The 13,029-nt window shown below is 38.9% G+C and overlaps 1 protein-coding gene across 6 annotated transcripts in view; it reads right to left on the minus strand.

Annotated features, from left to right (window-relative positions):
- Positions 1-13,029, minus strand: part of CSMD3 (CUB and Sushi multiple domains 3) — a 969,186-nt gene that overhangs the window by 418,511 nt on the left and 537,646 nt on the right. For all 6 annotated transcript variants that reach the window (XM_083186712.1, XM_083186713.1, XM_083186711.1 and 3 more), the window contains one exon: positions 12,085-12,273. In XM_083186712.1, the coding sequence (XP_083042838.1) occupies positions 12,085-12,273 (189 nt within the window). The remainder of the gene's footprint in view (positions 1-12,084; positions 12,274-13,029) is intronic.

Below are 13,029 nucleotides of genomic sequence, written 5' to 3' on the forward strand. Positions count from 1 at the left end.
TGTCATTACTGGCCGCACACTGCATGGGAGAATATTATACTGTCAAAACACAGAGTAAAGGCAGAATAAACTTGGTCAATGGTTAACTGCAGGGGATATATATATATATATATATATATATATATATATATATATATATATATACACACACACACACACACACACACACACACACACACACACACACACACACCACATGAAAAGCCTGTGTTTGTCCCTCTGCCCCTTACTCTGGAGGAGACCTCACAGTCCTAGTGCTGCCTCTGATTAAAAACCCTCACATGACTAAGCTGCTGCTGCTGTTCTCCATGGACCTGAGAAGCATGTAATAAGCTCCACCAATCAGAGCTCAGCACAAACTTCTCAGCCTCTGTCCTCTGGTGCAAAGTGTCATGGGACTTAGTCAACTCCCAGAAATGCACTGCACACTTGTGCAATCAGTGTGCCTTGGCTCCCGATGCTCAGAACCATAAATCATTGTCACATTGGCAGATAGGTGAAGCTGCAGCACTACCCCACCCATGCACAAAACCTTTAGCTAAAAAAAAACAAATAAAAACTTAAATTTTTTTTTTTTTTAAATACATGACAACCACAGGGGGCCCCTAGCTAGAGGGGGGCCCAGGGGCACTGACCCCTTGTGCCTCCATTATAATCCGGCCCTGGTTGGTAGCTCTCGAGGACTAGGGTTGGCTACCCCAGCTCTAGCTGTACCTGATTTTGGGAATTTGGTCCAAATTAAACTCTCATATGCAGTGTGATAACTGGGATAATTCGGGCAGGTTGATTGAAAGTCCAAGTTCGGCGACCATGGGCGGTGCTGGCTGATTTTGGCAGCATCTAACATGATTTTTCTGCTTGACACCTTGAGATAACTCATTTTTTACCTTTATTCTTTGAATTAGTGGAATAGATAAATCATTAGTATACTTTACACAGTGTCTGACTGGGGCATGCAGGGCCCGCTGGGGATATAGAGATATAATCATATATATATATATATATATATATATATATATATATATATATATATATATATATATATATATATATATAACATACTGCTGGTGAATGCATGAGGATATACCAGATTAATAATAGCAATCCACAGTACAAAATACATCATAATCCTGTGCTGAATAATGTAACAAATATTATATGTAGACTTTAAGTGCACAGTCTGAAACCAGATCCTAGATGAGGGGGCGGGCTCTCAGGCAGTGGGAGTGGGGTCCACATGGGGGGGTTCCCCTGTACCCAGTGGCATAACACAAAATTAAGCTCCCCTGCTAAAAAAGATTACCCCCCCCCCATCCATTTAGCATTTGTTAAAACAAACAGAGACATTTCTGGTCAATTTGGATCCCAGTGTGAACAGCTAAAAATGTGCCCTCACCCCCATAGAAATTTTAAAAACAAAGAATGTCTATACACCACTGCATGCATGTGTCCCAAAAAAAGAGTAGTGTCCCTTAAACAATGCCCCCAGTAGTGTCCCTTAAACAAGGCCCCTCAGTAGTGTAGCTTACAGAATGCCACCAGTAGTGTCCCTTACATAATGACCCAGAAGTGCCTCTTACACAATGTCTACAGTAGTGCCAATTACACATAATGCCCCCAAAAGTGCCACTTATACACAATGCCCACAACAGTGTCCCTTTCACAATTCCCACAGTAGTGCCACTTACACAACGCCCCTAGTGCCAATTACACATTATGCCCCCAAAAGTTCTACTTACACACAATGCCCCCAGTAGTGTCCATTACACAACGCCCCCAGTAGTGCCTCTTACACCATGCCTGCAGTAGTGCCAATTACACATAATGCCCCCAAAAGTGCCACTTATACACAATGCCCACAACAGTGTCCCTTTCACAATTCCCACAGTAGTGCCACTTACACAATGCCCCTAGTGCCAATTTCACATTATGCCCCCAAAAGTTCTACTTACACACAATGCCCCCAGTAGTGTCCATTACACAACGCCCCCAGTAGTGCCTCTTACACCATGCCTGCAGTAGTGTCAATTACACATAATGCTCCCAAAAGTTCCACTTACACACAATGCCCCCAGTAGTGTCCATTACACAATGCCCCATTAGTGAATCTTACACAATGCCTGCAGTAGTGCCAATGACACATAATGCTCCCAAAAAGTAACACAATGCCCCTAAAAATGCTTCTTTAACAATGTTCCCTGTACTGTGCACTGTCCAGCCCGGCCTTCACCGCTGCTGCTGACGCTACTTCTGCAGGTACTACTGTGCCATCTGTCTATGAGGGGAGAATGAAGAAGGTGGTCCTGCTACCCCATTGAGTCCAGCAGAAATTTTATATATGGCAGTGCTTCATGGAGCCCACAGTCTAGCCATCCCCACATTTTGAAATGTAAGATGTCCCCAGTGTGAGCGCTTTCATGCCTCCATGCCACTGCGGGTGCATTAGGGGTTATTGGTATGTCGGTGCCTGTACCCCTGTGGGCCAGTCCAAACATGACAGTTTATGTACATCAGAGGCATTCAACATGCATCCATCCAACTTCCTTTGGGTCCTCTTTAATCTCACATGCAATGCATACTCGTCATGGTAAGACATTCACGACAAATATGCCTGCCCATGAGTTCATGTATACAGATACTGCATATAGGCGTGACTATGCACAGGTTAGCACAGCTAATCTTACTCTACATGCAATGCACACACATCACGTTACAGTAGGTGACAGAGGACACATCTATATAGTTCCTTAGCTGCTGGTGGGCACAATGTGTTTCTAATCTGTATTTAATTCTGTATTTGAATTTGCAGATACTAGTACTGCTTCCCTTGAGCCCAGACTACTCTTTCAAAAAGATCTAAAAATCTTAACCTGACCAACAAACCTTTTTGCACAGCTATCACGGTAAAGAAAAATCAATTGCCATAGAAGTTTGGATGTGAAATGACCCTGTAAATTCTATTCTGTACTTTTAGCAATCTCTGTTTACCCATCAGTAATATTCATCCAATCACACCGCTGTGCAAACTTTACAATCTTTATAAATCCTTCGATCAATCAAAGAAGAATCTCTGCAGGTAAGTTCATTTTAACGAAAACTTCTCATAACATTCAGAAGCCGCTGCCAGAAAATCATTACCATTTCTCATGGTTTATGGAAGATGAAAAGTTTTCAAGGACTTTGTTAAAAGTTTTTTCATCAGTGTTTAAAAAAAAAAAAAGATAGATTAAAAAATTCCAGTCTACTTTAAAATAGGTTTAGCTTAGCAGTTACAATACCCAACCTACAGTATGTATGGCTGCAATATTTCAGTGGTACTGTTAAAAAGGAACCGGTTATGTGATGTAGTGGAGCCAAAATACAATTGGTTAAATTTACTAAGATGGGATTTCTATTGGTGATGGGATGTTGCCCATAGTAACCAATATCAGATTCTATCTATTATCTTCTAGAAGGTGTTAAATACTGCAAATAAGTAGAATCTGATTGGTTTCTATGGGAAACACCCCCTCTTCTATTGGACTCCCATTTCCTATTAGGTGGAATACTCATGAAGGTTCATAATGGTGATGTAACCGCTCCACAAGACACGCTGGGAATCTACCCGTCAAGTAGACTATAATTAACGGTACGGGACCAATAATAATACTTCAGAGGCATTCCACCATATTATTATTTTTACTGTTAACAATATCACACTATTTTATGTCTTTTTTCCTTATGTTTTGGGTTTAAAACATCCATAGAGGAATAAGAAGACTTTAAACAGCGCCAGGGACCGCATTGGCAAGTCTTTAGTGCGGTATTTTTCTGTGTGTTTTTTTGGTAATACACATTGCTCAAGTGGTCCCCTAGGGCAGCTTCATGCGCACAGGTGTTCTCAAACCACACATATTTTTCACCATTAAATACATGCACAAATACTGAAAACCGCCTGCTGTTTCCTATGTGTACCTAGCTGTTGTGAAACTACACATCCCAGCATGCCTTGCATAATTTTAAGCATTCCCTAAACTGTGGCAAGGCATGATGGGACTTAGTTTGGACATGCCTGCTGTAGTCCATGAATCACTATAACACACTGTAGTCTAATTGACATTCACTCCAATGCACTGTATTACCTTTTGTCATTCACTGCAGTTAGGCCTGGCGACAGAGCAAGTCAAACAGGACAGCCATCCCAGGCCCTGTCTATCTGAGGGGCTTCAAAGCAGGCCACTTGACCCACTCAGTTGTCTTGCTGCTAAGCAATTAATCCTTCGACCTCAGCTGCCTGGCAACCCCACTCGGCGGTGGGTGGAGCTACAAAACACTTGATGGGGGCAGAGCTATATGGTATCTGGCCAGGGGTGGAGCTTCATGGGTTTCAAGTGGGAGGGAGCACATCATTGTGATAGACGGAGGCCACAGGTTGAGGTGCGCATCAGTGTGATACAGCACAGGCTGCAGGGTGAGGGGTAAGTCAGTCTGACAGACTGAAAGCTGCAGGGTTGACAGAGTGCATCAATGTGATAAAAGCATGTAATTCTCTCCAGTTCTCTGTAATCCATGTGACATTCTCTCCATCTCTCTGCAGTCCAGGTGTCTTTCTCTCCAGCTCTCTGTAGTCCATGTGTCTTTCTCTTCAGCTCTCTGTAGTCCACGTGTCTTTCTCTTCAGTTCTCTGTAGTCCATGAGTTATTCTCTTCAGCACTCTGTAGTCCATGTGTCATTCTCTCTGACTCTCTGTAGTAAATGTGGCATTCTCTCCATCTCTCTAGTCCAGGTGTCTTTCTCTCCGGCTCTCTGTAGTCCATGTGACATTCACTCTGGCTCTCTGTAGTAAATGTGACATTCTCTCCGGCTCTCTGTAGTAAATGTGACATTCTCTCCAGCTCTCTGTAGTAAATGTGATATTCTCTCCAGCTCTCTGTAGTCCATGTGACATTCTCTCCAGCTCTCTGTAGTCCATGTGACTTTCTCTCCAGCTCTCTGCAGTCCATGTGTCATTCTCTCCAGCACTCTGTAGTCCATGTGACTTTCTCTCCAGCTCTCTGTAGTAAATGTGACATTCTCTCCAGCTCTCTGTAGTCCATATGTCACTCACTGCCACCTCCCTGCAATCCATGTGTCATTCACTCCAGCACTATGTAGTCCATGTGTCATTCTCTTCAGCTCTCTGTAGTCCATGTGTCATTCACTCCAGCTCTCTGTAGTCCATTTTCATTTTTTCCAGCTCTCTGTAGTCCATGTGACATTCTCTTCAGCTCTCTATACTCCATGTGTCATTCTCTCCAGCACTCTGTAGTCCAGTTGTCATTCTCTTCAGCTCTCTGTAGTCCATGTGTCATTCTCTCCAGCTCTCTGTAGTCCAGGTGTCATTCTCTCTGGCTCTCTGTACTCCATGTGACTTTCTCTACAGCACTCTGAAGTCCATGTGTCATTCTCTCAAACTCTCTGTAGTCCATGTGTCATTCTCTCCAGCTCTCTGTAGTCCAGGTGTCATTCTCTCCAGCTCTCTGTACTCCATGTGTTATTCTCTCAAACTCTCTGTAGTCCACGTGACTTTCTCTCCAGCTCTCTGTAGTCCATGTGACTTTCTCTCCAGCTCTCTGTAGTCCATGTGACTTTCTCTCCAGCTCTTTGTAGTCCATATGTCACTCACTGCCACCTCCCTGCAATCCATGTGTCATTCACTCCAGCACTCTGCAGTCCATGTGTCATTCTCTTCAGCTCTCTGTAGTCCATGTGTCATTCTCTTCAGCTCTCTGTAGTCCATGTGTCATTCTCTCCAGCACTCTGTAGTCCATGGAGGAAACTTAATAGGATGAGAGATTCAGAAAGTGAGAGATTTGGAAAGAAAGCTCCAGTTTTTTTAAAGTGTCAATCATTTACACTGGAAAACCAGTTTGAGTTTGCAGTGAAATGATTGCCGCATTAAAAAAAAAACTTGAGAATTCTTACCAAATATCTCACTTTCAGAATCTCTCATACTATTAAATTTTACCCCATGTGTCATTCACTCCAGCACTCTGCAGTCCATTTATCATTATCTCAAGCACTATTTAGTCCATGCCTCATTTTCTCCAGCACCCTGTAGTCCATGTGTTTTATCAGATAAAATTACAATAAAAAATTCAGAAGCATAAACATAGAAATAACTGTCATGAAAGTTCATTGATAGCAGGTATATTCTCTTGTGTACAAACTCAGGAAAAATACCCTCAAATAAAATAAAAATTTAAAGGGTAGAGGGATAAAGAAAGCTAATCAACAAAAAAATATGAAAAATATAAAATATATGACTTCTAAATTCTGTATGTAGATAATACTAATCTATTCCAATAGGTTGAATGAATTGGAGATCGCCAAGAAAATTCCTATCCACACAAGGCTAGAAGACCATTTTATGAAAGTGAACAGCACACGCGCACAAAGGGGTTTATTTACCAAGATGGGAGTCCAATTAAAGATGGGATGTTGCTGCAACCAATGCAATTCTACTTTTTATTTATTTAGCAATTTCTTCAAGTTAATAGATAGAATTGAATTGGTTGCCCATAGCAACGTTCCATCTTCAATTGAACGCCCATTTTAGTAAATAAACAACAGAGTGTTTTTGTTGGTGCAAATGCATTTAATTATGTGCTTAGCTTTGGGTCACATCCTGTGGTTTGCCATAGAGTGGCAACGTCCCATCGGTTCTTCCCGGTATCATTTATGCCTCATTTTATTAACTTCAAATGTTTTACAGAATAATTCTCATCTTATTCTCATTTACTGAAGGTCTTCATTAGTCATGATTACGAGAGGATGCTGGAGCTGCCCTTATTATTTTTGTCTTTATTACTTTTGGGTCACATCTGTGTGTTTAAAAGTTTGAGTTATTCAACATTAATGCATTAACGTCCAGAATGCTCATATTACTTACAAAGTATGGTTATCAACTTGACAGAAATGATTACAATGTAAGAATTTATAACCCTAATAAAAGCATAGAACAGTTATTTCTCGGACCTCAGTTCAACCAAAATTCTTTTGGCAATTTCTCTAATCATCAACCACAAAATCTTTTCTTTTTCTTTTTCTACTCTTGAATATTAATAGCTCATGGAACACACTCGCAACAAACTTTACAAATGTAATTACTTTTTTAGTTTCAAATTTTGTTTCCGAGAATCAAGAATCATCAAGATGCTAATATTTATCAGCATATTCATTGTACTCAGGAAACTGTAAATCATCTGAAGTGACTTCATTTATTTTGGTTGCATATCTTAAGATGGTTATTCACAGGTGTGTATACCCAAATTGGACATATTTTGTTGTTTGTAAGCTGTAGAATGTGGGGCTGCATTAATGTTGTTCGCTATGAGCTCTAACAGATCTCAAGAAGACTTAAATCATTGACTTACTTTATCACATGACCACCAGTCTCTACAGCAAAATTTGTGGTGGGTAACTTGATATCCTTCAGGCCTAGTGTACTTACTTGCTCTTTACTCTTCTGAACTTAAAGGGTGGGGTTAGAACCTGAGATTGAAACACTTATTGGACTTTCAGTTGTAGGGCTGAAATCCTGTATGGGGCCTTGCTATAAATGTGCCAACTGGGGTGGTGTAGTGGCCTCCTGTACCATTCCACAAAAAGCTAATAACATTTTATGGTTAATCCCTGATATACCAGATTTAATTTTAATCTGCCAGTGCCCATCTTGTGCAAGCTACAGTGTTGGGTGCCCAGATATTTGCCAACACAAAGCTCTGATTTAGAAGGGGTTCTTAAATATAAATGCTCCCTACACATGCATGTATGTAAATAAAAAAAAAACACCATTATGTAAATGAAAACAAATGTTTACTTTTTTTATCAGTTTTTAAACTGGCGGAGACTGTTTATTGTTTGTAGTGTGTTTCTCTTTCGGAAATTTAATTTTGATGTGGGGAAAAAGGGTTCCTAAGCAAGTAAAGTATTCAGAATTATTACATTGTTTAACTGTCACCTATACCATTTGGTTCATACATTCAGAATTATGCAAGTGTTTTTTTTATTTGTTTTATTCTGTTTTTTTATTTTTTTATTTACAGCATTCAGTAAAACACTTGTAAACTAGTACAAATGAAAGCTAGGGCGGTGCTCACATCAATCAATTTGATTCTATCTATACTTTCTGTAATGAAAGATAGAGAACGAAACAAACATTTCTACATTTTCTTGCACTAGTTTAATAAAAATGCACAATTGAACCATAAATTCTAGCAAGTATTTTGGTCTAACAGTTTTACATTTTCTTGGCTTTGAAAATGGGGTGAGAAGAGATAGTGACTTTGAAATTATATTGTATCTTTTTATTTGTCCCGTCGGTCACAGTCACCATTTGTAGTGATTTAAAGATAGAGAACAAAAATACATTTCTGGGAATGTCCTGAAGAGGTGGCCACCCCAGGAAGAATAATTCTAAGTCAGGAATGCATGTTAAAACTAAAATCAACAAATATTGGGCATTTTTAAAATGTTCACTATAGAGGAATAAGAAATGTATAAAAGAGAACTGCGCCATAACTGGGAGATAGTTTATCAGTTAATAAGGCATTTATTTATATTCCCTTTAATAATTCACATATTCTAATATCATAAAAACACATCAAACACATACATGAATAATAAAAGAAAAGAAAAACAACAATTACAAAGGGGGTAAGCACAACCGGTTGTGACTATATATAGCACATAGATAATATATTAATTAAAACAAATTATATTGGTTAGGGATGCATTTTCCCGAAGACTGATGGTAGTCAGTGAGTTAGAATGGATTGCTTAGCTGATGCGACTTGTTAGTATGCAGTCTATTGGCGGTTTTAGTAAAGTTAGAGTTAGAACCATTGACATTTGTAGATAATTGATTGATGTGGAAAATATTAAGAACTGTCCAAGTTTATATGTCTGGCTAGACACTTTATAACAGAGGTACCTTACAGAAGCCACCCGTCACTTCCCGGGCCTCCCAGTCGTTGGTGCTGAATCACCTTTGTGGTACAACTTTATCCGGAGTAGCCTTGAGATGTTGTGGCGTAATTGTAATGGGTATGGTATCCCTCTGGTGCAGTCAAGAGATAGAGATAGAGATAGTTTTGGCCACTACCTTTTTTCCTTGATAAAACCACTGATACCATGATGGAAGGCGGGGAAACGCGTCGGAAGCTCTATCTCTTCACTGCACCATAGGGATACCATACCCATTACAATTACGCCACAACATCTCAAGGCTACTCCGGATAAAGTTGTACCACAAAGGTGATTTAGCACCAACAACTCAGAGGCCCGAGAAGTGACGGGTGGCTTCTGTAAGGTACCTCTGTTATAAAGTGTCTGGCCAGACACATAAACTTGGACAGTTCTTATTATATTCCACATCAATCAATTATCTACAAATGTCAATGGTTCTAACTAAGCTTCATTACTAAAACCACCAATAGACTGCTTACTATCAAGTCGCATCAGCTAAGCAAAGCCATTCTAACTCACTGACTACCATCAGTCTTAGGGAAAATGCATACCTAACCAATATAATTTGTTTTAATTAATATATTATCTATGTGCTATATATAGTCACAACCGGTTGTGCTTACCCCCTTTGCAATTGTTGTTTATTCTTTTCTTTTATTACTCATGTATGTGTTTGATGTGTTTTTAAGGTATTAGAATATGTCAATTATTAGAGGCAATATAAATAAATACCTTATTAACTGATTAACTATCTCCCAGTTATTGCGCAGTTCTTTTTTTTACATTTCTTCTTCCTTGGTTTCTTCGGGGGATCTGAGCCATTCCCACTAAAACAGCTGCAATAGACGGGAGAGGACCTATTCCTAAAATCAGTCTGGTCATATTGCATTATTGATTGGAAAAAAATCTATTTATTTACTGCGCAGGACTTTTTTCTGTATTCATTTTTGTCGTTCACTATAGAGGACTTGAAACATTTGCTGACTCTTAATAAAATAGCTGTTTTATTGTTTTTTTTTTGAGGTGTGATTTTTTATTCAGAAAATTGGTAAATTGTTATATTATTGAAGATAGCTTTACAAATAATTTAATTTGTGAACTGTCAAAGAAAATTAAAAAATTTATCAAAGATTGCATTTCAATATACTGACAACCAACACAATTTACCAAATTAGTATTTCCATGATAATTTTTTGACAACAATCTTGCTATGATACTTATTTTTTTTATCAATTGTAAAATAATTTGAAAATCTCAGAAGATGTTACTGTAGACTACCATTTGCATTTATATTTATTTCTGGAAATATGAAAATTCTTGAGAAGAGTGTATCAGTTGCATCTCGATATTTGTATAATTTGGTCATTTTGGTCTGGAATCATCTTGTAAAGTGCAGTTAATTTGCTCATGGGAGGTTACCGGATTAGAGAAATATTCCAATTAATTGTTAAATATTCCAATTCCATTTTTTTAAGTGAGAAAGTTTTAAAAAATGAAAAAAAAATGTATGTTATAAATAACTTTTTCGACACCACACAATGTTTTAAAAACATTTGAGCATTTATTATTTGCAATCAATCAGTTTGCTATGACTATAACTAGAGGGCACAATATTATAAATAGCATACAACATGGGGCCCCAGTATAAAGTGTTTGCTCTTCTTTATTTTCTAATAACCAAGGAGTAATAATAGAAAATAATTGTGGGGGCCCTTTAAAACTAATTTTCTTTAGTATTGTTGGGCTCATTGTTGTTTTTGATGACCTTCACATTTGGGTGGCATCTTTTTTTATATTTTTTAATCAAGTTTAAGCATAATGATTCCTCCAGCCCTTTGTCACTTGTAAGAGCTAGTGGATCCATGATTAAATCACACTGACATTGGTATTTCCTTGCCATTTCCTCGAACATGTGTCAAAAGAAATTTATGTCACTAAAGGTTTGTTTAATGTCATCAGATTTAATGTAGCTAAACTTAAATTCAAAATAGTTTATGATTTAAACTACTCTTTGAACTTGGTGTAATACTGTCAGCCCTTGACCCACAGACACCATCAGATGACTACTAAAATTACATCTCTGGTATAACCCTCACCTTCTCTTCTGTCTGCAAGTCTTTTATTTGCAATGTTGGGGTGAATGGTGTTTAATATATTAATGAATAATTTCCACGGCCACAACTTTTTATTAAATACCACCTTAAGTTAAATTTAACCCACGGCCAATTTTAATATATACCAACTTAAGTTAAATTTCACAGGATCCAATTTAAAAGACAATATCATCTCTATGTAGATTGTATAATGTCTAAAACATGGCATATTATTGATGGAGGATCCTTCATGGATGCATGGGTTATACAATATTTAGCAAAATTTTGTATCAATAATGTGACATTCATATCATCTGTGCAAGATGTACCAAAGCATGCTGTTCAACTACAGTAGTTTAATTTTTGAACCTGGTGAAGGACTTAGCTTAAAGGGTCAGAAAATAAAATAAATATCCCCTTCTTTGGGTGAAAAACATTGGGGGTGGATTTCCCACAGGTGCATGAAGCACGTGCCTAGTAGTGACACTTGTTGGGGAAGGGTGGTACAACAAGCTCATTTGCATAAGAACCCTACTACGACAATGGCCACAGGAGGCCAGGGGATTCTTTTTTTATGTCATTATGACTTAATTTTTAATTTGGTCAGTACATTTTTGTTGTTGGATGGTAGGTAAGGTAGATGTTGCTTTGGCAGTCAGGTGGCCCCAACATGAAAGTGGCAGTGACATGTTGTGGGAACCATTCCTCCTCCGTCTGCCCACCACACCACAGCACATGTTAAACAGCCACGCAGGAAGAGAAGGCAGCCTGACAGGAGGGCTGTCTTTTCTCTACTGCAGGCAACCCCCAGCTCCAGTGTTATCTATATGAAAATGATGTATTGTTTTGTGCCGCATGCGGGTGGTACTACAGCCAACACTGAGAGATTTCTTACACTTTGCCTGGCCAGTGTCTGACCAGCCTCCTAAAAACAGGGCAGATCCATCACCCCCCAATGCCACAGCTTAAAAAGCACTATGGAAGTCAACATTTATGAACTTACCATCACATGTTGGCAGTGGGTGACTCCACCAGTGGTTTTTCTCACACAACAAAGGTTCTTCATGGCTAAGCGTATAGCCAGGTTGACAGCCAAAGGAAACAGTTGACCCAATGGAGAAGTCATAACCATAGCGATGGCCGTGTAATGGTGTTCCCGGATCCAGGCATGAATGTGTATCAACTGTTACACCTGCACAAAAAATTCAACAATGGGTTGTTATTGATAGAATAAGCTCCAAATGAATTATTTATTTAACCACACTACAGAACAACGACTACAAGTTCTTAAGTATTGAAAATATAACTGGATAGTTCTAAATGGTGTTAGCTTTCCCAATAGTGATTCTGTAGGAAAAGCAAGTGCATTTCATGACCCATCGAAAGCTCTGTACACGCGGGGAGATTTAAGCCATTATCACTGGCTAAATGGTCGCTGACCATTATATCGTCATTGTGTTTTTTGTGTTGTGGGAGATAAATCTATAGGAGTGTGCTAATGGCTAAAAATTGCTGGTCACTGGTGCACAATGCACTGTGTACCAACAACCAGCGATTTCTAGTCAAAATAAGGTAGAGACAAGCTATTTTTGCAGTTTTCAGCCAAAATCTCTGGTCGCTGATGAAAACGGTACACTGACCAATATATTTGCTGAGAGATAATAAGCCAAAATTGCTCATCGACCATATTGCACCGTGTGAACACACCTTAACTCTTAATAGTGCCCTCTAGCATTGACTCAGCTGCCACTTGACATCATCTGAACATAGGATATAATGGGCGACAAGCTTATTATCGGATTATAAGGGCATTTCCACTAATGATCTAATTGCCCTTTACATCATAGGTCATATAATTACAAACTTTAGATGATGTAGTCAAGATTCATGGGAATGGTTCATAAATTAGTTTTACTTAACACCCTACAGGGACTCTGTCTAGTAGAAT

The sequence above is a fragment of the Crinia signifera genome, chromosome 5 (genome assembly GCF_055691185.1).
Source record: "Crinia signifera chromosome 5, ASM5569118v1, whole genome shotgun sequence".
NCBI lineage: Eukaryota > Metazoa > Chordata > Amphibia > Anura > Myobatrachidae > Crinia > Crinia signifera.